Below are 25,018 nucleotides of genomic sequence, written 5' to 3'. Positions count from 1 at the left end.
TGTGCCTTTCTATAAAGTGTGTACAAGTGTGTTATGATTTCGACTTAAAAATGTTACTGTGAGGTTTAAACGAGATAATTCCCATAAAGAGCCTAAAACAGTGCCTGGCACAATAAATAGAATTCATTGTTGTTTTCGTTTTACAGGAAACGAATGTTCCGAAAGGCAGAGAGACTTGTCCAAGGTCGAGAAACTAGGAAGTGTCAGGGTCGGGAGTCGAACTCTCCAGCAGACCCAAGGTACTGGCGGGGACCCAAAGGAGCGAAGGCAGAAAACGGGAGATGAAAGCAGAAAACGGAGATGGGAGGAAGGGACGCTCTCGGCACTCAGCTGGCCTCGCCTCGGGGGCGGGGCCTGGGGCGGTGCGGGGGCGGGGCCGCGGCCGCTCCTCCCCGGCCGGGTTGCGGCGGCGGCGCGGCTTGCGCTCGCTCGGCGCTCGGCTGGGGCGGCCTGGCCCACAATGAATGGCCGCCGCGGCTGCCGCTGCTGCTGAGGCGGAGGCCGCGGAGGCCGCGGAGGCGGAGGCCGAGGCCCCGGCGCAGGGGGGCGCGCCCCGGGCCCAGGCCCGGCTCCAGCCGCCGCTGCGGAGCCCGCCGGGAGCCCCCGGAGCGCCGCCACGGCGCAGGTGAGGCGGCCCGCCCCAGGCCCGGTTCCGGCCTCGTCTCGCCGGGGCGGCCCGAGGGCATCCGAGGGCCGGTTGAGGGCTGAGCGGGGAGGGCCGGGTGGGGGCTCCTCCTACAGAAAAGGAGCCGGGTCCGCAACCTGCACCGTGCCCGGACCGGCGAGTGCGGAGAGGCCCGGCCCTCACTAGCGGCCTTGAGCGTCCAGTCCCGGGCCGGGCCGTGGGGTTTGAGGGTGATGGGATTGGGCCCAGACTTTCCCCCCACCTCGCTCTCGGCGATTGGGAGGCGCGAGGCTGGGCCGGGGCAGGTGCCGGAGGCCCGGGAAGTTGGAGGGCCGGAGGAGGAAAAGTGAGGAGGCGCCCGGGGAGGCCGGGGGGGAGGGGGAGGAGGAGTCGGGCTTTGGGTCGGCCGAGTGGGGGAGGAGGGGAGAGCGGCGCGGCCGGAGGGAAAGGGCCCGGAGGGGGGGGGGGGAGGGGCCGACTCGCAGGTAGTGTCCGGGCGCCGGAGGAGGTGGGTGGGTCAGGTTACAAGCCTGGGGGCGGCTGAGGAGAAGCTCAGGAAGTGGGGCAGGGTGGGTGTGGGCGGAGTTAGTTCGGGTGGGGGCTGATAGGAGATCCCAGAGATGTTTGCAGGGGTCATATGAGGTTAGGGCTTGGAGAGATGTTTGGGGGGGGAAGGCCAGATACGGGGGCCATCAGGTAGGTTGAGGAACTACTGTAGGAGCTTTGGGAGAGGGGGAAAGCAGCGCCTTTGGGCTAGGCTAGTGGCCGCGAAACGGGGCGTCCGGAGAAACTAGTGTGATCAAAAGGCACATGCCACCTCTTCCCCCACCAGGTGTTCGCTCTGGGCCAGATCTGGGGTCTTTCCTCTTTTCCTCATCCCAGTCAGGCTCTGGGTCTCCGATCTACCTTGTGGACGAGCCTCTGCTGCCTTTTCCAAGGTGCTGGCGCACCCGGTGGGTGTTTGTGTGGGCAGCTTGAGAAAGTCTAGAACACCTAGTTCGGGCATATGTATTTGCAGAGAGGCAGCCCAACGGCCCTTACCTGAGTATCTTGGGATACTAGATTCTTTCTCCCCTTTTTGTGAGCAGAGCCTTGGGGCTCAAACCTAAGGGATGGGACCTCACAGCCACCATCTTATACCGTGGCCTCCCAGGCACCAGCTTCCCAGAGGTGAAGAACGGGGAGGTGAGCCTATAAAGCTCTGTTCATTGTGTCTCAGAGACTCCTGATGGGGAGAAGGCAGGCCACTGAGGAGATCAAAACCAGTATTTACACCCTGGTCCAGGCCTTTGGGGCTATTGGCCCCAGGGCTCTGCCTGTGGGGTGCTCTTCCTGGGTCAGGCCCTGGGATGAGCTCATTGATGGCTCACCACCACTGGGTCAGCTTAGGCCTTCTCCATGGTAGGAGAAAGCTGAGGCTCCAGGTGGCTTGTCCCAGGTCACACAACTAGACAGTGGCAGACTGGGATTGACTGGCGCTCAGCTCAAATCCACAGTCTCCCAGGCTGGCTTTTGAGGAGCATGACTGGAGGAGCTCACGCTGTTCTGGATTGCCTGGTGGGAGTTCTGTGCCCAGGCCTTTTCTCTTGCCCATTCCAAGGGATAGGTCCGTACCTTCGTGGACAGTTTTTCTGGTGTGTCCCAGAGGGCTGGAATAGTGGAAGCTTTTTTCTCAGAGGCTTGGTCACACCTCATTTCACACACACCCCTTCTGGGAGCCAAGAGGTCAGGGGTCACGGAACTATAGGCTGGCAAGGGGAGGCAGTTAGGATGGGGCCTGGCTCCAGAGCTGCATCTTGCTTTGCTTGCCTGGTTTGTCTTTTCCCCTTTTGGGTCCCGGGTCAGACCACCACAGCTTTCCTTCCTTCTCTCTGAGCTAATTGTTACCATTGTGTCCTGGGAACATTGACTTGGGATCTTCAGCCCCTGAGGCAAGAGCCACAGACTGCTGGGTGAAGTGGTATCTCCCAGGCCTGGGTTTAATGATGGGTTGTCATCCTCATTCCCTGTCCTCCCCCAGTCTCCCTGTAGCTCCTAGAACTGATCCCACCTGGGCCATGCTCTCCTCCTCTCCCTGGCTGGCCTTCTGGCTCTGGGAAGGGGGGCGGGGGGGACTGGGCCGCAGCCCCACTTAAAGATGCTTTTCCCCTGCCTGGTCGGGCCGAGGCTGGCTTCTGTGGCACAGACTGGGGCTCAGGGCTGGGTACTGAGGACAAGGATGGCTACCTCTGGTCACATGGCTGGAATAGGGCCAGAGGCTGGTGGGTGCTGGCCGGGGTGAGTGGATGGCAGAGGAGGGCAGCAGCTCCTAGCTGCGCCTGGAGCTAGAGGAGAAGGCACTCAGAAGCTGCTTTTTTGTCAGGACGTAGGGGCACACAGACCTGGGGTGCCAAAGAAGGCCAAAATAGCAAGTACAACAAGTAAAGGGACCTGTGGGACAGTTTTGTTTCCCTAGGGTGTCGACTGCCTGCTGGGGCCAGGGGAGCAGCTCTGAATAACAGATCCTGGTGAGGAGAGGGGATGGAGAATTTCAAATTGGGTGGTCAGGGAAGGCTTGTGGGAGAGCTGAGCCCTGAATAAGAAGAAATCAGCCTGGTGGGGGAAGCTGGGGCAGGGAGGAGCGAATGTTCTGGGCAGAGGGGACAGCACATTGAAAGCCTTTATTGAGCATGTGCCAGCCTCCTGCTAAGTACTCTAAATATCTTGTCCTCATGAGGGAAGGAGTGAGGGGTGACCCTAGTGTGAAGATGGGAGACCCTTAGTGCCGTTTGCAGGAAAGCGCCCAGTCTCAGGGTCTTCTGGATCTCCCCACTGCCCCCAGCTGAAAGTCCAGACGCCTTGGCCTGCATCCAGGCCTTTTAAAGTCTGGGGCCCAGGCCAGGCAGTGGGGAGCCCCAGTGAGCCAGGCTGTGAGGACGGCTGAGTTTCTGTCTGTCTTGGAGGATCCGTTGGCGGTTGGTCCAGCCAGGTCTGACTCAGAGTTCATCAGGGTCAGTGCCAGAGCCAGTGATGGGAAGGGAGCCTGTGTTTGAGGCGACGATGAGCCTCCCTCCTGGGCTTGAAGACAAGTTGGCAGTGCTTGAACAGCCTGTGCTTCCTCTCTTGGGTCCTTCTGGCTCCTCATCACCCTTTCCCCCTTCCCCAGGCCCTTGGTGCTTATTGTGCCTAGCAGGAGCGTGCAGGCCCGTCTCCCTGCCTCTGCTCCTGGGTCCCCTTGGCTGAGAATGCCATCCCTCCGTCTCCCCCGGAGAGCCCTTCGAGCTGCAGAGGTTGGGAAGTGGGACCGGTCTGGTGGCGGTTACAGGTTGGGCCCAGTGTCTGGTTGTGGTCATCGTCCCATCTCTCCTGTGCCGCCTCCTTCGGTCAAGGTCTCAGCATTCTTAGAGATCCAAGAGCCCTCTGTGAGGACAGCAACTCTGTTTTCTGAATTAAGCAGGGGTTGGGCAAAGGTGAGCAAACCACATGGTGTAGTGGACAGTGCTTCCACCATTAGCACCACCCTGCTCGGCCCTGAGATGCCGGGCCTCGTTTGTGACTGGGCATCTCTCATTTCCTCCTCTGATAAGTGGGGACCAGCAGGCACACCTGTGCAGCAGTGGTTGTCAATCAGGGATGATTCTGCCTCCTCTCAAGGGATGCTTGGGGAATGTCTGGAGACATTTTTAGTTGTCACAGCCGGGGCTGGTCCTGGCCTCTGGTGGGTGTAGAGGCCAGGGATGCTGCTCAACATCATAAAAAAGGTACAGGGCAGTTCTCCTCCCCAAAGAATGATCTGGCCCCAGTGGCTGCAGGGTCAAGGTCAGGGGATCCTCGCTGTGTTGTTACCATGCGGGATGCAGCGGTTGGCGTCTGGGGTGTGTGAAGATACTGGGAAGGCGGTGGGGAGCACCCAGGAAGTACTGCCCGATTGATCACGAAATGGCATGAGGTTCTGGGAGCTGGCGAGTGGTGTAGGATGTCTCCGCTGCTGTCTGAGACTTTACAGCCCTGCAAGGGGCTTGGGACGAACAGAAGGGGACACAACTAATAATCACAGCTGGCGTTACTGGGTACCAGTCGCAGGGTAAGCACCAATCTACCGTGTGGCTTGCTGGTTTAACCCTTGAGACAGCCTTGTGCGGCAGCTGCCACCATCCAGCCCATTCTATAGCTGGGAAGACTGATGTCAGGGGGCGAGTACTGCTCTGGGTGCATGTTTTCTGGCAGCGTAGAGGAAGGGAAGCACAGTTCTAAGCAGGAAGCTTTGAGCTTCGGGCAGGATAATAGGATTCAGATTCTCAGGCCCTGCTGAGGCCCCGCATGGTCTCCCAGCACCTGTCAACAAGCCCCATCCCAGTAGCCACGTGCCCTGCGGCCCTACCAGCCTCCTTCGTCAGCTGCACTGGTGTCCCCTCGGGGCCTTCACGCTTGCCGCTCCCTTCACCACCCTTAGCGTGGCTACTGCCACCAGGTCCTTCAAGTCTGAAGGCCCCAGGGATTAGGGTGTTAACTCAGAAAGGTGGGCCAGTGGGGGGTGGGGGAGCTGCTGCAGACCCAGGCCAGATTCCCCAGGGCTGCAAGGAGCGAGTGGGAGGAGAGAGGGAGAAGCTTTGGGCTAGACTGCTCATCCTCAGAGATGGCAGGGAGGGGAGGAAGGGTGGAAAGTGGCTAGGGGAGGCTGGGCAGAGGAGAAGGCCTCCCCCAGGGGAGCAGAAGGAGCAGCACCCCGTCTGGCCCTCAGAGGGCACCCAAGACCCCATTTCTGGAGAGGACACATCCAGTGAGGGTAAAGAGCCCCAGCTCTGGCCTTGGCCTGTCTTGGCTTCCCTTCTTGGCTCTGGCCTCTCTGAGCCCCAGTTTTCCCGTCCACAAAATGGGTCTGGCCACAGTAGCTACGTGCCTTGGGGAGCGATGGGACCATGTAAAGCATGAGCTTGGCAGGGGCCAGCCATGGTCAGGAAGCCTCAGCTGTTGTTACCTCTGGGTTCTGGGACAGGAGCCAGACACGGCCTCGGTGAGTTCCTGGGCCTTGCTCTCCTCACCCAGAAAATGGCGGGAAGAGTCATTTCTGCCTCAGAAACTAGCAAGAAGTATAATCCGAGCCCTTGCCAGGCACCGTGCACCGCAGGGGCGTTGTGAATGCTAATTGCCAGCTATCACCCTGTCACAAATCCTGTCACAAACCCTGTCACCCACCGTGGATTTAATGGCAGCTTTTTGGGGAAAAGGAAAATGAATTAAATGTGCACGTACTTTAAAAATGCCCACAGTAGGGGCGCCTGGGTGGCTCAGTTGGTTAAGCGACTGCCTTCGGCTCAGGTCGTGATCCTGGAGTCCCAGGATCGAGTCCCGCATCGGGCTCCCTGCTCGGCGGGGAGTCTGCTTCTCCCTCTGACCCTCCTCCCTCTCATGCTCTCTGTCTCTCATTCTCGCTGTCTCAAATAAATAAATAAAATCTTAAAAAAAAAAAAAAAATGCCCACAGTAGGGGGGCGCCTGGCTGAAGAGCATGCGACTCTTAATCTTGGGACTCGTAACCTTGGGGTCATGAGTTCCAGCTTCAACATTGGTTGTAGAGATTACAAAAATAAATAAATAAAAAGTTAAAAAAAAAAGATGCGGACAGTAGGGATCTGTACAGTCAGATAACACTTTGTTCTTCGCTAGCAAGTGTTTGCCTAAGCTGTCTTCCAATTCAGCTCCTACAGAGGGTCCGAATGGCTCTGGGCCAGGAAGACTCCTCGAGCAGCCTGGGGGGGGGGTGTCCTCCCACCCCCCCCCTTTACTCTGACTGCACGCTGAGCTGCATGAAGGATTGTGGGGCTTTCCAAGGGCTTTTGGTTCTTCTACTTGGAGTTGGTGGTTTCCCTTAATTGGCTTACGTGTCCCTGGGCAGCTCGCTGCTTCCCCGGAAGGTCAGCGGGAAAGAAAGCCCGTGGTGGTGTCATACGTCTGTACCCCTAGCTTCTGCTGCCTGGGGAATTTGGGGCTCCCTCTCCAGACCACTGGCAGTTTCCACTCCCACCCGGGCATGATCGGCCGGTAGTGTGAGCAGTTGGCGGGAATCCAAACCTCTGTTACACTGAGCCCAGAGCGGGACCCTGACTGCGGGCCGCCCACCTGGTGCGGCTGCCAGAGGAGGGCACCTGTCTGCGCAGCCCCCTCCGCACTGGCCCTGGGGACTGTCCCTGTGGCGTGGATGGCACTCCGGGCCCAGCCTAGAGACTTTTTCTGAGTCACACTGTTGGAGTCACGCTAACATGGAACAAAACAGGGAGTGAGGTTGGAAGTAATGGCAATAATTATTCATTTCACAAACAACTATTGAGCACCCATCATGTGCTGATCTGATCTAGAGACAGCGGACACCGTGATATGAACCAGAGAGGCAGGCACCGTGCCCTGGTGGAGGTGACACAAAGCCCAAGACACATCTAGTTAGCTAGACGGCAGGAAGCACCGGGGAGGAGAAATCAAGCCGGAGAAGCATAGAGTCGGTGTTGGGAGAGGTTCTGTCTTGGGAAGTTCGAGCCAGGTTACGACTGGGAGGATATGAGGAGCTGTGGCCATCTCCGAGACCGCACGCTAGGAAGTCCGAGAGCCGGGGGTGAAAACTGGTTTTGAAAGAGTTTGGGGTCGAATCTGAGGGTCTTGTCCTGAGCGAGGAGGGCTGGAGCTGGCAACAGCTACGGCCAGCGGACTGGGGCGGAGTTGGGTTGTCGGCACGTTGAGTTGGTATCTGGGACATCTGCAGGCCCGGCACCCACAGGAAGTCCAGGCCAGGGGCTCCATGGGGGAGTTGGAGGTGAGTGGATGGTACTTCCAGCCTGTCTTGAGTCAGCCTGCCGTGATAAAACGCTGTAGACCGGGTGGCTTAAGCAACAGACAGTGCTTACGGTTCTGGGGGCTGGAGGTCTGTGATCAGGTGTGCCCACTGGGCCTTGGTGCGCGTGCTTAGAGAGAGAAACCTCTAAGGACACCAGTCCTAGCAGATCAGGGCCCCACTTCTATATCCTTGTTTAATCTTAATTACCTCCTAAAGACTGTATCTCCAAATACAGACACATTGGGGGTTAGGATTTCAACATACGCATTGGGGTGAGGGGCACAGTTTGGTCCAGAACAGAGCCCTGAGTCTGGGTTCAATCCCCAGGAGGAGAGAGGTTGACCAAGGATGGAGCGCAGCATCAGCCTTTATTTACCTTTAGTTTCTGGAAAGACCATGCCTGCTCCTCCCCCAGGGCTCTGCATGACTTCCCCAGACATTGAGGGCTACGCTCCCATCCCACTACTGCCTCATTAGACGCCCCCCCCCCCCCCCGCCATATCGCTCTAATGTCACCTCTTCTGGGCAAGATCAGAGGCCCAGGTATGCAGCACGTTAATCTGTGTGACTCTGGATATATGGCCACGTTCCCCATTGGACCATGAGCCCTTGGAGGCAGGCCTTGTCTCAGTCCTGGCCTGCCCCAGGCTCCCAGGCACTTCATGCCCCAGGCAGGCGCTTGGCAAATATTTATTGAGTGACTTGGGAGGTCATGGAAACCGTGTGCTGGGCCCTTGCATCTCACTGGGAGACCTGCTCACATTTGTGGCCAGGACACTAGCGATGCTAGGGGGGTCCCCTCGGCCCTCTTCAGGGCTGGGGGCTGCCCCTTCCCTTGGGGGGTTCTGAAGACCCCAGAAGATGGACAGGCTATTATGCCAAGTTCTGAGGAGAGAGGATTCAAATGGTTTTGTGCCCTAACGGAGTCTATAGTCAAATGGGATTTAGCGTTCTCAGAGGTAAGCATAAGGGCGCGGTGGATGGGTGGTGGAGAGAGTGTGCAGAAGGGGGGATCTCTAGTCTGGAGAATTCTCAGAGCCGGGGGGTGGTGGAGCGTAGGAGAGAAGGATGTAGGCAGGGGGAGGAAAAGGGGACTACAGGCAGGGTGGACAGCTTGGGCAAAGGCCTGGCTGGGTGGGAGAGCCATGCAGTGTGCTTGGTGGGGACAGAATTGTTGGATGGTGTAGAGACCCCCAACTCTTGGTTCCATCACATCTCTTCCTAGGCAGCAGGTGACCAAGGCCAGGTACCAGGTACTTAGACCTGTTTTTTTCTGGGAGCCCATTATGGCTCCGTGGTCCTCCCCACCCTACCCCCCACCCCCCCGCCCAGGGCTGGTGTGGGGAAGGGGCTTCACACAGAGCCAGGATAGCTGTTCCTTCTGAGTCCAGAGGACTGGATTGGGGTAGTTGCCCAGGGATGAGAGGAGGGAGGGGAACCTGAGGGTGGCCTGTTACTGCTTCTAAAACCAGCCAAGGCCTTGCTTTCCCCTGTCCTTGCAGGGGCAACAAGGCCATGAAGGGTTTCTGCAACTCAAGACCTGTGCTGGGCGGGGAGGGGAGATCCCTAGGCACTGATCGCTTGAGCCATTTGTACCAATTGTCTCCCTCCCCCTCCCAAAGGGTTAGTCAAAGGCTTCAAAGCCCTAGGTGCTGGGCTCTGAGGCTGGGGTTCACAAGGCTGGGGAAACCCCAGCCTGAATGTCGGGTGGCTCTTACCCTCGGGGGCCCCTCCCTGTGCGTGTTCCCTCCTGTTACCGCAGGGACCTCCACACACCTGTTGCTGAGCTTGCCCGGATCGGTCAGCCTGTGCTGATTCCCAGTGAGGGGTCAGGCCCTGAAGGCCAGCTGCCGGGGAAGGAGCAGGGCTGCCCTTCAGTCCCCCCTTCTCAAGTGGGGCAGTCATAGCGCTCCCCCGTGGAGGGGACCCGGAGGAGAGCGCCTGCAGCAGCACCTGGCATGCTGAACATGGCTGGGAGCACCCCTCAGAATGCCCTCTGCAGCCCCTGGGTGCAGCACAGCCCCCACCAGCTGCTGCGTCCCAAACTGGAGTCGCTTAGTCTTGCCTTGGTGCTCCCTCTTTGCAGCCGCTCACTCGTGAGTCTGACTGTCCTCTCTGTCCCTGTCCCTGCCGCCTGCCCCCACCACTGGCCCGGCCCTCAGTGTCTCACCTGTTTCCGTTCTCCACGCTGCTGCTGGGAGCTCTCCGGTGGTCTGGGCCTGCGCCTCCCTTGCTCCAGGCTTCCCCCTGCTCCCAGAAACATTTGTCCTCACCAGGCCAGGCACCCCCTGTCCCACACCCTTCCCAGCAGCCCTGTTGCCCCTGCACTCCCCTCGAGCCAGCACTGGCTTCCTGGGGGTCTCCAGACTGCACTTCACTTCTTCCTGCCCCAGACAGTTGCTCTGTGTCCCCGTGTCTTTGCCTTTACTCCCAGAGTCAGCCCCTCAGTGACACCCCAGTTGTATCACTCCCTGTGTCTCCCCACCAGACGACTGCGTGTGGAGACAGCCAGTCTTCTTTAGAGCTGGGTCCCCTGAGCCGTGCGGTTTATCAGGGTGGGTTGGATGAATGAGTCCCCATTTTACAGATGAAGAAACCAAGGCACAGAGGTGGGGGGCTGGCATCTGAAACCAGGTCTGGGGTTGGGAGGTGCTTTGACTCCACCACAGGCCTCTCCTGTGTCAGTCCTCCCCCTTACGGTGTGAGCCTTCCAAGCTGGGGGTCCAGAGCTCTCTTTCAGGGACTGGGAGCTAGCCTCTCCCTTGGCCCCCTTGACTCTGGTCACTTGGGCCCCGGTACCTGGAGCAGCTTCATTTTGGCAGCCTTGGGAGTTGGGTTGGGGCTGTGAGGCCCCTGGAGCAGGCTCTGGGTTCTGTCCTTTGCCTGCACTCAGTGCTTCAGTTTCTCCTGTCTCTAAACAGAGGGTCAGCTTCTAGCCCATCTGGCACTGAGTTTGAGGCCCTGGAAGGAGTGTGCTCCTTCTGATGGGAGGGTCCTTGTCTCCGCCTCGCCCCCTGATGACCCTAAATTGTTTTTCCTGGCAGTGACCGTGATTTTGATGATGACAAGGAGGCAAAGGGCATAGCCAAGGGAAATCACAAGTTTCAGTGCCCGCACAGACCCTGGTTTGAATCTTGTCCCTACTACTTACTCACCAATGACCTTGGGACAGTTCTTAGCTTCCCCATGGCCTCAGCTTTCCCATCTGAGAACTGGGAGTATGAAATCGGCCCCATAGGTTTGCTAAGAGGGTTCAAAGAACTTCCTGCAGGTCACCTGTCAGCTCTTTGGAAGCATGGTTGCTAGGAGGGGCGGGGCCTGCTGGTGTCTCAGGGTTCCACCACATGTAGCAGCTTAGTGAGGACAGACTGAATTTGCACGATTGGGTTGGTCTTACCAACATTTGTTTCCAAATGGAGAAGTAGAGATTTGAGTTCCTGCTCTCAGGAGCGAGTTGGTTCTGGAGCCAGCACGCACTTATCCATGAGTGCATGGCTGCTTCTCTTCGTCTGTACAGCCTTCTGTGAGCCCGGTGGAACCAGATAGGGCCCCTGTGTCCCAGCGCTCAACCCATGGAGGCAGCTCAGAATGGACTCACTAGTCAATGAAAGATGTGAAAGATGCATGAAAGCTAATCTGGGAATGAGGGGAAACAGCTGGGGGCTCTAGTTGGTACCTGCCCCAGGGCCTTTGCACACCTGCTTTTTCCTCCTTTCTCCTTACCAGCCCGACTCTTCTCATACCCACACTGCCCATTCAGGACCACCGCCTTCTATATTTTAATAGAATTGTAGGGACTCACTTTTACTATGGGTATAGTCGTAAAGCCACACTGTCCTTCAGAGCCCTTTTATGAGTGCTCTCGGAGTATTGGACATGCCCAGTTCTGGATTGGAATGTGCTGGAATGTGCACTGATGGAATAGGCTGTGCTGCAGAAATTCACATTTGAGAGATGCCTGGGCTCCCTGCGCAGGGTCACAGACAGTTCCTTTTTTTTTTTTTTTTTTTAAAGATTATTCCTTTCTCCCTCTCCCACTCCCCCTGCTTGTGTTCTCTCTCTCGCTGTGTCTCTCTCTGTCAAATAAATAAAATCTTTAAAAAAAAAAAAAAAGATTATTCTTACGTATTTGGCGGGGGGGGGGGGGAGGGCAGAGGAAAAGGGAGAGAGAATCCCAAGTGGACTCTGTGCTGACATGGAACATACTATCTATTTTTGTAAATAAGCAGTATGATCACCAGGATCAAAAGAGTGTTTATGGCAAGTATGGATTCATTCTTTCTTCCTTCCTCGGCTTTATTGAGATGCACATACCATGGAGTCCATTTAAAGTGTACAATTGAACAGTTTTTAGTACAGTTGAACCTTGAATGACGAGTGGGTTAGGGGCACTAACACCCCCACCAGTGCGCGTACGAAGTCAAAGGTCCACATACGACTTTTGACTCCCCCAAAACCTAACAGCCTACAGGTGACCAGAAGCCTTACTGATAACATAAACAGTTAACATGTGTTTTCTATATTGTATGTGTTAAGTACAATAAAATAAGCTAGAGAAAAAAGTACTAAGAAAATCCTAAGATTTGCTGGCCGGCTCAGTCAGTAGATGGGACTCTTGATCTTGGGGTCGTGAGTCTGAACCCCACCTTGGGTGTAGAGATTACTAAAAAAACAAAATCATAAGGAAGAGAGAATACATTTACAGTCCTGAACTATTGAAAAATTCTGCGTATAAGTGGACCCACACAGTTCAAACCCCGGGTGTTCGAAGATAAACTAGGTATATTCAGAGTTGGGTGCGTATGACTACAATTTTAGACTATTTTACGTTATGGCCAGAAGAAACCCCCGCATCCTTCTGCTTGCCACCCCACACCCCACCTAGCCCCTGGCAACCACTAGTCTGCTTGTTTTGGCTCCGGATTTGCCCATTTTAGACATGTTACATAAATGGGATCATATAATACACAGTTGTTTTGTCCGCCTTCTTGCATTTAGCATATTGTTTTCAAGGTTCACCCATAGAATAGTATGTATCAGTGCTTCATTCCTTTATATGGCTGAATAATATTCCATTATATGGCTGGACCGTATTTCATTTTATTTTAGCCATTCATCAGTCGACGGACGTTTGGGTTGTTCCCCTCTTTCTGGCGATCGCGAATGGTGCCGTATACATTCACGTACAGGTGTTTCTCTGGATATAGGTGTTCATTTCTCTTGGGTATAATTCTGAGGAATGGAATTGCTGGGTCATGTGGTAGTTCCATGTTTAATCGTTTGAGGAACTGCCAGACTGTTTTCCATAGCAACCGCACCATTTTACATTCCCACCCGCAGTGTAGGAGGATTCCGATCTCCTCCTTGCCAACACTTGTTGTCTGTCTTTTTTATTCTCGCCAGCCTAGCTGGTATGAAATGGTGTTTCGTTGTGGTGTGCATTTGCATTATCCCTGCCGACTAGTGATGTTCCCGTGCAGCCTCAGGGTTTCTTGAGTGGTCATTCAGTCATTCAGCCAGCAGTGATCGGGGGTCACGGGCTCAGTGCTGCGGACGCAGTGTGAAGACTCTGATGCCCCTGCCCCTTTGGTGTTCCGGTGCCAGTGCCCTTCAGAGTTACCTAACCATGCGTGTCGTGCTCGTGATGGTTAACGCTCGTGGAGTTCACACTGTGTTAACTCATTTCGTGTTCAGACACACACGTGTAAGTATGCTTTTGCCCGCCCCTTGTCTGCAAGGGGCAGCCGGCGGCCACCCGGGCCTGGAGCTGACATGACTGATTTGACAGTCTGTCCTAGAGGCCAGTCCGTGCCGGGACCGAGGGTGTGGGTGGCACCGGGCAATTCTCACCCTGTGGATGTCTGCCCCCACGTGTCTCCCCGCAGCAGGTGAGGGTCGCGAGAGGGGCGCGCCGAGTCTGCTGCCTGACCCTGTGTCTCCGTCTGTCTCGCCCCTGTCCCCCCCTCCCCCGTGCAGCTGCCGCCATGGCCCAGACCCTGCAGATGGAGATCCCGAACTTCGGCAACAGCATCCTGGAGTGTCTGAACGAGCAGCGGCTGCAGGGCCTGTACTGTGACGTGTCCGTGGTCGTCAAGGGCCACGCCTTTAAAGCCCACCGGGCCGTGCTGGCGGCCAGCAGCTCCTACTTCCGGGACCTGTTCAACAGCAGCCGGAGCGCGGTGGTGGAGCTGCCGGCCGCCGTGCAGCCCCAGTCCTTCCAGCGGATCCTCAGCTTCTGCTACACGGGCCGGCTGAGCATGAACGTGGGCGACCAATTCCTGCTCATGTACACGGCCGGCTTCCTGCAGATCCAGGAGATCATGGAGAAGGGCACCGAGTTCTTTCTCAAGGTGAGCTCCCCCAGCTGCGACTCGCAGGGCCTGCACGCCGAGGAGGCCCCGTCGTCCGAGCCCCAGAGCCCAGTGGCGCAGACGTCCAGCTGGCCGGCCTGTGGCACCCCGCTGCCCCTCGTGTCCCGGGTCAAGACGGAGCAGCAGGAGTCGGACTCCGTGCAGTGCACGCCGGTGGCTAAGCGGCTGTGGGACAGCGGCAGCAGCGGTGGTGGCAATGGCAGCCGCAAGATGGCCAAGTTCTCCACACCGGACCTGGCTGCCAACCGGCCGCCCCAGCAGGCCCCGGTGGTGGCGGCGGCGCAGCCGGCCGGGGGGGCTGTGGCGGCGGCGGCGGGGGCCGGCACTGGGCAGCCGGCCGGGGGGGCGGCGGCGGCCGGGGGCATGGTGAGCGGGCCCAGCACGTCAGAGCGGACCAGCCCGGGCACCTCGAGCGCCTACACCAGCGACAGCCCTGGCTCCTACCACAACGAGGAGGACGAGGAGGAGGACGCAGGCGAGGAGGGCACAGACGAGCAGTACCGGCAGATCTGCAACATGTACACCATGTACAGCATGATGAATGTTGGCCAGACAGGTGAGGTGCCCGCCCTGCCCACCCCTCCCCAGCCCGGCCCCTGCTTCCCACCCCCCCTTCCCCCGGCAGCCCGCCCCCATCCCGTACCCGACACATGCTGCTCTCTGCCCACCCCCCACGAAGCCGAGAAGGTGGAGGCCCTCCCCGAGCAGGTGGCCCCCGAGTCCCGGAATCGCATCCGGGTACGGCAAGACCTGGCGTCTCTCCCAGCTGAGCTCATCAACCAGATTGGCAACCGCTGCCACCCCAAGCTCTACGATGAGGGTGACCCCTCCGAGAAGCTGGAGCTGGTGACAGGTGGGCCAGCATCACTTCCTGCCCAGATTCCCCGCTTCCTCCCATGTTGGGCCTCTGTGCCCCTCCGAGCCAGTGGCTTGTGGGGTGGTGGTTAGGAGCCAGAGACTTGGGGTCCAACCCCATCCCTGCTGCCACCCACTGGCTGTGTCCTAGGGCAGCTGACCCCCCCCCGCCACTTGGCACTGATACGTGCCAGAGACTGGCCTCCAGGTTTCCACCCCAGAGGCTGGTATGAGCGTTGGCTGGCATCGTTGGCCACACGGGGAGATGAACGGCTTCATAGGGTGGTTGGAGGGTTGACTAACAGAGCGGTTAAGGATCTCGGCTCTTGGTGTCAGGGTGCCTTGGTGTGAGCTTCCACTGCCTGTTCTTTTTGATGCCCAGGTGGTTGTGTGGGCAAAAGCCACACATGCGCAAGCAGGGCTCAGCATGTTGTAGGTGCCCCGTGGACAGTGGCACCACCAGCTGTCCTTTCCTGATCGCTGACGAGGCCATGCTGGGGCGAGTTGTCAGGGAGCGTCTTGGCCGGGCCCAGGCCAGGGCCTGGCCAAGTGGGGAACGTGGCAGTCTGGGGCCCCCGGCCACCCTCCTGCTCCCCACTCCAGGCACCAACGTGTACATCACGAGGGCACAGCTCATGAACTGCCACGTCAGCGCGGGCACGCGGCACAAGGTCCTGCTGCGGCGCCTCCTGGCCTCCTTCTTTGACCGGTGAGGCCGTCACAGAGCCCGGATGGAGGGGAGGGGAGGGGGGCTGCCCCCGGCCCCCCCGCCGCAGGGGGCTTGACTCCCCTCCCTCGTGCCCCCCCACCTCAGGAACACGCTGGCTAACAGCTGTGGCACTGGCATCCGCTCTTCCTCCAACAACCCCAGCCGCAAACCGCTGGACAGTCGCGTCCTGCACGCTGTCAAGTGTGAGTGTCTGGCCTTCTGGAGTCAGGCTGGGGCGGGGTCTGGGCCAGGCAGATGGCCCTCTTAGCTGATAGGTGGGGGGGGGGGTTAGGGTTAAGAAGGATTCTGAGGCTCAGTCTGGACTTGTTGGGAAGAGGGCTGGGATGGGTTAGAGATTTCTTCCTGGTTGGGGGGGGGGTGGTCCTTTGGGAGTCATGGGAGCGATGAAGCAGCCAGGCCCCAGCCATTTGTCGGGAGGGAGGTCTGGGTTTTCACGTGGCATCTTCCCATTCCTAAATTCTGGCAAATGACCCAGGTTTTTCAAGAGCACTGGGCCACCCTCTCAAGCCCCATGCGTGGCCGAGCTCAGTCAGGCATTGGGGCCAACTGATGTGGTTTAGCATCCTAGCTTGCGAGTCCTCCATTCCATCACCTCTGAGGGGGGTTCGGGTGTCGCGCGCGTGCGTGTGTGCGTGCGTGTGTTTGGGAATCAAGGAGCAGTGTGGCCGAGTGTCTGTCGTCAAGGTGAGAGGCCAGGGCCACGCTGTGCCTGAGCCATCGACTCTGCCCTCACAGACTACTGCCAGAACTTCGCTCCCAACTTCAAGGAGAGCGAGATGAACGCCATCGCAGCTGACATGTGCACCAATGCCCGCCGCGTTGTGCGGAAGAGCTGGATCCCCAAGCTCAAGGTGCTCATGGCCGAGGGCGACGCCTACACCACCTTCATCAGTGACACTGGCAAGATAGAGCCGGACATGATGGGCGTGGAGCACAGCTTCGAGACGGCCAGCCACGACGGCGAGGCCGGCCCCTCGGCCGAGGCCCTCCAGTAACTACCACCGGACCCTCCCCGCGGGGCCGTCACACTCCCCTCCCTTCCCGCCCCCCGTCACACCCGCCCACCATCTTGGTCACGAGCTACTGTCTGTCCCTCCCCAGGACCCGCGGGGGGCGCTGCATGCTCCCAGCCCCTCTGCTTCCCCATCCCACTCTCCGACCCCCATCTGAGCGGCTAGGAGAGGGCAGCAGCTGGTGCGGGCTCTGCGCTGCCTCTCTTGTGCGCTCGGGCACCGTCGGGGGGGCCTCCACTCCCCCTCCCCTAACCCCCAGCTGTGGTCTCCCCACTCACCAGGCCCGGGTGTGGGGAGGGGCCGGCCTGGGGGGCTCAGGAAGGCCCCCTCCCCAGGCCCTGGGCCCCTTGCTGCACCCCCTTGGGACTTGCAGGGGCCCCAGGGTTCTCAGGACCCCTCCTGCCACCACCTCCCAGTGCTTCCATGTTTCCAAAAGCGCCTTCCTGTCTCCCTCGTCTGTCCCTGCGCCTGGGGGCTGGGGTAGGCGAGGCTGAGGGGACTGCCCATTTCACAGCTGAGGGAACCGAGGCTCAGAGGAACTCCACCATTGACCTAAGGTGGTGGGCGGTGGCGGGCCCAGTGCCCTTCTCTCTCCCCCACCCCGTGCCCACCTCTGTTGCCCCCATCTGTCTCCTGGGGCCTGAGAGGGGCAGGTCCCGAGTCGGGGGCTCTTGGGGGCAGACCGAGGGTCTCGGCGAATAGAACGAGAGGTTTCCTGGGCTCACAGAAGTGTGTGCGTGTGAGTGCGCGCGTGTGTGTGTAGAAGTTGTGCTTTTAAACAAATGAAGATATGAGAGGCAGGGCCAGAGCTGGAAGTCAGGGGAGCAGGCTGGGGGGCTGTTGCCCTTCCCCCCCCACCACCCCCCGCCCTGCCTCCTGTACATACTTTTTAAAGCATTTTTTTAGCTAATGAAATATTGAAGTATAAGATTCCTTTTATTTTTCAAACCAACGGGACTGTGTCTGATGTCCCCTTCGGTCCCCGGGGACGTGGCAGGCAGGACGGGGTGGGGGCTGGGGGCGGGCTGAATGTGTGCGTGTGTGTGGAGTGTGGGTGCGCATTTCTGAGGTGGGGACTTGGCCAGGCCTCTGCTTGGCCTCCTGTGGGTCTGACCAGGTCCCCGCCTTGCTCCGCTGCTCTCCAGCAGGGCTCCATTTGAAGGGTGGCCCTGGCCTTGGCCCATTGGCTGAACCCAGCTTCTGGGGACGAGGCAGGGCCTGCTTCCATTGTTAGCAGTTTGCAGAATTTTCTCTAACCATTCCTCTCTTTAGATCCTCGCCCAGCGCGAGGGGTTTTGTTTTTTTGAGTTTTACATGTGAACTCTGGAGGGTTCTTTTTTTTTTTTTTACTCCCTGTTCCCTCCACACTGGGTGTCCTTCCTTCACAATTTTCACCTTTTTCTCTCTAGCCCCGTCCCCACTGCCTCTCGTCTCCTCCCCGATCTGCTCCCATTGCTCCCAGCGGCCTCTTCCAGAGGCAGGGGGATTGCCAGAGGTGGGGCGGGGGTTGGCCAGCCCTGACAGGACCTTTGGAATCTGACTTGGAGGCCTCCCCCACCGCCCAGCAGCCCCCACCGGTCCGTGAGGGGGTCCCTCCTGACATCTCATTGTGGGGGTGTGGGGGGGTGTCTGGTCTGGCCAGGGTCCTGGCACTCTGCTTTCCTGGCCTGGCCCCTGCACCTTAGCCCTCAGCTGGCCCAGTGTATGGGGGGAGTCGACGCCCCAGCTAAAGCACAAGCACCTTAGTCGCACCTCCCCCACGCCCTTGTCCTGGCCTTGACATCCTACCCCAGCATCGATCCCAAAGCACAATATCCTGGTCACTTGGCAAGCTGCCGGGCCGGCCAAGGCCGAGGGGCCGGCCAGGGCTCCAGCCAGAGCCCACAAGGAAGGAGTCCCTAGTCCCCTCCTTCCAGGCCTTAGCAGGGGCCAGCTCTCTCGGACTGGGGTCTTTTCCCTCCCCACCCCTTTGTCCTGGACAGGCCCCTGCCCAGCCCCTCCCTGCCTTGTCTTCGGGTGGGGCTTGCCCCTGTCCCTCCTCCAAGCCCCTGCAGCACTGGGTTGGGTGGCAGAGCCCTCTCATTTCAGGGACCCCAGGAGGTGCCCCTGGCTCCCGGGACTGTGTGTTTGGTGGGGGGGAGGGGAGGGGAGGGGCCGGGCAGGGGTGCAGGGGAGGAAACTCCTCACCAGGAGAGCCAAAGACAGGGTTGTGCCTTACCCCAGGAGCCACCCCTGCGCCCCTCCCACCCCGCCCTCCCCACCTCTTGGGCGGCCTGCTGCTTTTCCTTCTCTCCCTCCCCTCCCCTGCCCTGCTCTGAGCTGCATGGTCCCCCCACCCCGGGCAGCCCAGGGAGGAGCACGAATGGAGAATCACCAACCAACGCAAAAAAAAAAAAAAAAAAAAACCCCGGGGCCCCCCCCCCCTCCGCCTCCCCTGGCCGCCCACTCACCCGCCTCTTTCACGCAGGACAGACCGCCCGCCCTGTCCGTGTGAAGTGCCAACGCCCTCCCCGCCCTGGGCCGACCCCCCACTCCCCGGGCCCGTAAGTGAGATTGCACATTAACTACTGTAAGGAGAGGAGCCGCACTGGGAAATGTGAACCATGAGAATATCAGTGACACTGATGAGGAGAATAAACTAAACGCCTTTGTAACAGCCCTGCTGCATTCTGCTCTCTGGGGGCGTGGGTCCCAGGAAGGGACAGTTGCTGCACACGAAGGCTCAGTGTGGTCGGGAACAGCCATTCCAGACATCACATCCCAGAACATCAGTGTGAGAGGGGAGGGGCAGTGTCCCCTTTTCAGATGGGGAAACAGGCTCAAACCCAAGCTGCCAGTAGCTTCCCCCTAGAACGGGGCACCTGGCTGGCTGGCTCAGTTGGTAGAGCATGCGACTCTTGATCTTGGGGTCGTGAGTTCAAGTCCCACCTCGGGTATGGAGCCTACTTAAAAAATGTAGCTTCTACTTGCAGCACCTTTCTGGCTACACTGGTGTGTACAGACACAGCGCCCCGGGGCTGTTCTGCCCACGCGTGGGTCCTAGGTCCTGTGTCAGGGTCCCACAGGATTGTCCCCAAGAAGGGCCTCCACTGAATTGGCTGCATGACCAACCGACTGGCTCACTCCCCTTCTGTGGCTGTTTGACACACCCAGCCCCAGATCCACATCCTGAACACACCCACACCCTCACTGCATCTGAGCCAGTGCGCCCACACACTCCTGCATCAGAAGGAACACAAGAGTTGAGGTGGCAAGTTAAATTCAGCCGGTGTCCTTTCTTTAAAATACCTTGTAGAGCTGTAGGTCCTGAGGATAGGGAAGGACAAAATGTTCTCTCTAGTCAGATGGAAAAGACACAGATGGGCCCAAGGGTCCCCCTGATTCAGAAATGTTTCTAGTAACGGGGGAAGGTTGTTCACGGATGTTAGGGATCCCATTAAGTCAGAAAATATTTGCCTTGAGGTGGGAAAGGAGGCTTCATCCCCCGCCCAGGTCAGGCCCGTCCACTCCCTGATTGGGGGAACATCCAGAATCATGGGGAGATGATCAAGTGGGATTTCAGTTCCCAGGGAGGCCCAGGTGTACTTCAAGAAAACCAGCCCCAGCCTCAATTGCCAGAAAGTAGGGTTTTGAGAGCCGGCAGCATCAACAGAAAAACCAGTCACCTCGGGTAACAGGAAGTCTCATCTGTCTTAACAAGTAGGTAGCCCCAGGTAAGTGCAAACACCATCTGATTCCAGACGTCTCGTTTTCTAACCCCAAGAAGACTTGGAACTAAGTATAAAAAGATCAGGCGAACCCAAACCATAGCATCAGTGGGTTTGCATCAAAAAGGGAACCTGTACCTACTTGGTTCTTTGTAAGGTCCGACAGATCAGCCTGACATGATGACATCCTTGTAACAGGCAGCACTTTGCAACGTGTAAACGGGTGGCTGAGATGCGTGGTTCTGCTGTCTGACTGCGTGCTGCGCAGGATGCCAACCTCCGAGGCGGTGGGCTAAGGTTCACGGCACTTACAAGTCTTCCCGGCTCACAGGAATCATTTTGCACTCAGGCAAGCTCTGGCAGGGCCGCTGCCTCAGCGACTGGGTGTGCCACGGAGCCCAGCCTTATGGGGCCGCTCAGAAGCGACTGCTCGGCTCCGCCGCGAAGGGGCTGGCCTACGGTAGGGCCCAGAACAAGCAGAAGATGTTGAGGCTAAACTTCAAAAGCTCAAGGGAGAACCAGGGCTGGAATTGTTCAATGTTCTCAGTGGTGAAACCCAGAAAGGACCTGGAATGGTCTTTTCCGCATCGAATCCTGACCACTGAGATCCCTAATAGGCACGCATGCGTGCAGGCAAGTGCACACGCGCGTACACGCCTGGGCACCAGAGGGTGTGCAAGCAGGGCGCTTCCAACGGGAGTCCCACTTAACGAGCCACAAGTCAACACACAGTAGGATACAAAAGCGTATAAAAAAGGCTGGGCTTTTATTTCCAAATTGGCACATGTAGAAGGCACAGGAGCAAGGGGCTTTGGGGTACCAGAGTAGAAGTGGGGAGGAGTGTGTCTGAGGTTCCCCTACCTCTACCACCTCCTAAGCGCACTTGAGACAGGACGAGTGGCAGGGGCTCTGGCCCAGGGCCCTGAGGGTTCCACTGGCTCTGGATGAGAACCTTGGGACAGCTCCCCAGGAAGGAACCACTTCTCCCAGGGCGGGCAGGACCTTGCCAACTCCCCGGGCTGGAGGGACCGGCGCCCTTGGGAGGGCCCGGGTCAGAGAAAGAAGAGCAGGATGAGAACCAGAAGAAGCACCCCCAGCAGCACCACAATGGCACACCACTGTCGGCGGTCTGGGGGCAAAAGGGTCAGAGGTTACAGGGGGATGGGGTACCACCCTTGCAGTGCCCCCCAGCACCACCCCAGTTGCCTCCCCAGAGGGACTTACCACTCGTCATGTGGGATACTTTGGCCATCTTCCTGAGGACCCCATCCATCCGGGACTGGGTGTGGTCCATCTCATGAGCGAAGGCATCAAGCATGCTGTCGATACCAAGATGGCGTCAGCCCCCAAAATTCTGTGCGCACTAGTGCAGCCAACCGAGGGCTCCCGGCCCACCCCTAGGATCCTGGCCTCACATGCCCTGCTCATCCAGCTCCTCCCCAACACGGCTGGACATGTGTTTCAGAACCCAGATGCTCCCAGACACCATTGCCAGCTGTTGGTCCTGTTGGTCCATGATCAGCTGCAGATCGGAAGAGTGGGAACGGCTGTCAGCAAGCGACCCTGCGCCGTCCCCAGGCTCCTCCAGCCCAGGATCCCCAGCCAGCCACACACACCTGCTGTGTGGCCTGCTGCTCCTCAAGGTAACGAGAGGTGGCTGAGGCCATGCTGGCATCAAGCAGGTCGCTGGATGACTTCTGGGCAACTGGCTTGCCCGTCAGCATCTATGGGGGCACAGACCACAGGTTCAGGGAGAGGCGGCCACTCAGAACAGAACCAGACACAGGTTTGTGGCAAATCTAGATGGTTGTTAGGAAGGTAGTCTTGGGAATGGGACAGCCTGGGTTCCCCAGACCCACCCCTTCCTTACTATCAAGGTGACCCCAAGGCCATATCACTTGACGTCTCTTTGCCTCAGTTTCCTTCTCTGTAAAATGGGGGAAATTCCTGGGGCTGGAATGAGGATTTACCGAATTAATCCATGGAGAACATTTATCAGATAAATGGATGTATTTAAGAATTTGGACTTTGGGGCGCCTGGGTGGCTCAGTCGTTAAGCGTCTGCCTTCGGCTCAGGTCATGATCCCAGGGTCCTGGCATGGAGTCCCGCATGGAGCCCTGCATCGAGCCCCGCGTCGGGCTCCCCGCTCAGCGGGAAGCCTGCTCCTCCCTCTCCCACTCCCCCTGCTTGTGTTCCCTCTCTCGCTGTGTCTCTCTCTGTCAAAGAAATAAATAAAACCTTAAAAAAAAAAAAAAAAGAATTTGGACTTTAATCCTCAAGGCAGCACACCTGGAAAGCATGTGGGCACTGATACAGGACTCCAAACTCATGCAGGCCTCAGCCCCCCACCCTCCCAGATCCCACGAGGGGATGGAGACAGGCTGGTTTCACAACATGCAAAGAATGGATACAGGACACAGAAGGAAAAAGTGTGCCAACAGAGGCAGCTGGGAGAGTGCCCACAAAAGGCATGAGCAGGCACACCCTTGGAGGGAAATGGTATGCAAGCCGACCGCAGAGGAGGATCCGCTCAGAGGCCAAGTTCACCCGCTCAGATGCCCAGGTACATACACAGAAACAAAGTAGGCATACATATATCCTGGAAACAGTAACACACCAAGCAAAAAAAGAAAAAGGAAATGGGCATCTAGACCCACACCAGGAGGCAGAAAGGATTATATACACAGAGAGGGCTCAGGCGTACACAGCCAGAAAGAGCAGGGAGGTGGACAGCCAGGAGACAACTGCACACAGAGAAGATGGGCACGGACACAGAAGGGACAGACATACATGCAAGGGGGACAGGTGAACGGGCACAGCTGGTCAGGATTGCACGCAAAGGGGAGGGTCTCTCTGAGAGCCTCAGGTGAGGATGTTGGGTCTGGATGCCTTACCTCTCTATTATTCCTCTCCATGAAGGCTATGGCTGCGGGGCTGACCATATGGTCCTTCATATCCTGGGGGTGAGGACGCCATCAGTGAGTAAAGACACCCCAACCTCCCCACACGCAGGCCACCGGAAACTCTCCTCACCTGGACTGCCTCCCGCATCCGCTCCACGAACACCTTTCTCTCCTGCAGGTCTCCGGCTGGGAGCTTGAACTTTCCTGGGTTGGCTTCCACTATGCGTAAGCCCCGAGTCAGGAGTCAAGGCCAAAGCCAGACACAAGCCCCTCCTCTGCCTCAAGCCCTTAACTCCTCCCAGGTGTCCAGCCGCCCCCTGCCACAGCAATGGGCTCTCCCAGGACGCCTTGCAACCCCCCAGGATATCGATGGTCTCCTCCAGGTCCTCGAGGTCCCACTCGATGCTGCGAAGGCCATTCCGCAGCTCATTGGTCGTCCAGTCCAGCTCTTCGCGGCCGACCGCCGCGTCCTCTTGCAGGAGCTCGCACCAGCGCTGGTACAGCCCGCGGGCCGTGTTCACCGCCTTCTGCACCTCACTGCGGGCAGGGGCACACACATTGGTCACGGCTGGGGACAGGCGCTCCTCCCGCCCGCCACTGCGCCCGCAAACGAATGGGGGGGTGCTCAGGATACCCTAATATCCCCCTGCGGACCCCTCCCACTCGGCCACGGGTCTACCCTGACCCCGACGGCCGTGCCCAGTCCGCCTAGCACGCTCTGGCGGGCACGCGGGCACTAGCTGGCACGGGGACCGAGCACCCTCCTCCCTCCCTCATTGCTGTCACTCACCCTCGGACAACAAAAAATGGGTCTTCGAGAGACATGGCACACGCCCCCCCGCCCGTGGCCGAGCCCCCCCTCCCCTCTCGGCTTTGGTAGCAGGTTCCCTCCCAGTAGAGGGGAACGCGCAGCCACCCCCGCCCCCGTCACGTGACCCGTGCCACCATCGAGAGCGGGGACGGCAGGGTAGAGAGGCCTCGGAGGCCCGAAGTGCGGAAACTTCCGCCCTTCTCACGGCCATCTTTATTTTGGGCAGAGACGGCTTCGCGTCCGCGCAGCCCACCGCACCCTGCAGTGTCCCAGTTAAGTCTGGCTGGGTTAGGGGTCGGATCTCGTGATCTCTCGGTTGGAGACCCAGCCCCTGGGATTGTTGCTGCGCAACCTGTTTCCCTTTGGGGCAATGTGAATAATAATAACCTCCTTCAAATCAGAGATTATGGCTGGGGAAGGGGATCATTCGATTCGGAGATCCTCTTAACAGACTTTCTGAGCCTGCACCTTGATTCTGCCCTGGGAGATCGTCCCAGCCTAGGGTTGGGAAGGGCTGGGGGAAGACGTGGTCCTCCCCACTCTCCCGCGGGGATGGAGGTGCGGAGTCTTGTTGGACTCTTTCCTCCTCTTTTTTTCTTACAGAGGAGGGGCGCCTCCAGGTCGCCCTGGGTCGGGGTGGCTGAGTGGGGGACCCCAGAGATGCTTCTGGGGTGTGGAGTCTCTCTGGGTGCGAGGCTGGCAGTCGCGGAAGGGGGTGTGGTGGTGGCTCTGAGGATGGTGTGTACAAGGAAGTCCTCTGCGTGTGGGGTCTCCGTCTAGGGAGGGGCCAGGAATGTCTGGAGAGACAGAGTTGACCCTAGTGTGACAGAGGCGCTCTGGGTGGGGTCTCCGGAAATGCATTTTTTTCGGAGGTGAGCCATCACCTGAGTGAGGTCGCGGTCTGTTTCTGGAGACATTTAGGCGAGATGTCTGAAGTTCTTGGAAAGTCTGTGTGCCCCTGTGCTTCAGAGTCGCTAAAGAGAGTCTCAGAGATAGCGCCTGGGCTGGGGATGTCATTGTGGATTCGCCGAGGTGGTGAAGGGGGAGACGGGTGCGTCCTCAGCAGGTCGCAAATAATTCCTGAGTCCCCATGTGCGGGGGGTGGGGCGGGGGGAGGGCTGTGCGTGGAGGAGGAAAAAGGCCAAAGCGTCTCGGCGGGGGGGTCCCCGCGGGAGAGGGGGGAGGACCACGGCTTCCC

General features: G+C 58.6%; 2 protein-coding genes across 5 annotated transcripts; one reads left to right on the top strand and one right to left on the bottom strand.

The window, feature by feature from the left end:
• The first annotated feature begins 450 nt into the window (after positions 1–450).
• Positions 451–19,050, top strand: NACC1 (nucleus accumbens associated 1). The gene is made up of 6 exons (XM_021705268.2): positions 451–625; positions 13,406–14,356; positions 14,480–14,653; positions 15,259–15,364; positions 15,470–15,567; positions 16,121–19,050. The coding sequence occupies exons 2-6, from the start codon at positions 13,414–13,416 to the stop codon at positions 16,378–16,380; spliced, it is 1,581 nt and encodes a 526-aa protein (XP_021560943.1). The 5' UTR covers positions 451–625; positions 13,406–13,413; the 3' UTR covers positions 16,381–19,050.
• Positions 19,051–20,852: 1,802 nt separating this feature from the next.
• STX10 (syntaxin 10) lies at positions 20,853–23,969 on the bottom strand. Of its 4 annotated transcripts, none has more exons than XM_044913129.1 (8): positions 23,800–23,968; positions 23,377–23,546; positions 23,210–23,234; position 23,131; positions 21,722–21,814; positions 21,521–21,627; positions 21,330–21,424; positions 20,853–21,234 (listed from the first exon to the last, which is right to left on the bottom strand). In XM_044913129.1, exons 1-8 carry the CDS (start codon positions 23,832–23,834, stop codon positions 21,158–21,160), a joined length of 603 nt encoding a protein of 200 aa, XP_044769064.1. In that variant the 5' UTR covers positions 23,835–23,968; the 3' UTR covers positions 20,853–21,157. The 4 variants fall into 4 exon arrangements, with proteins under 4 accessions (XP_044769064.1, XP_021560941.1, XP_044769041.1 ...); XM_021705266.1 differs by lacking the exon at position 23,131 and adding an exon at positions 23,001–23,063 and having other exon boundaries at positions 21,722–21,829; positions 23,140–23,234; positions 23,800–23,967; XM_021705267.1 differs by lacking the exon at position 23,131 and adding an exon at positions 23,001–23,063 and having other exon boundaries at positions 21,144–21,234; positions 21,525–21,627; positions 21,722–21,829; positions 23,140–23,234; positions 23,800–23,969.
• Positions 23,970–25,018: the final 1,049 nt, after the last annotated feature.

The sequence above is a fragment of the Neomonachus schauinslandi genome, chromosome 1 (assembly GCF_002201575.2).
Source record: "Neomonachus schauinslandi chromosome 1, ASM220157v2, whole genome shotgun sequence".
NCBI lineage: Eukaryota > Metazoa > Chordata > Mammalia > Carnivora > Phocidae > Neomonachus > Neomonachus schauinslandi.
This window is presented reverse-complemented; position numbering and strand designations above follow the sequence as displayed.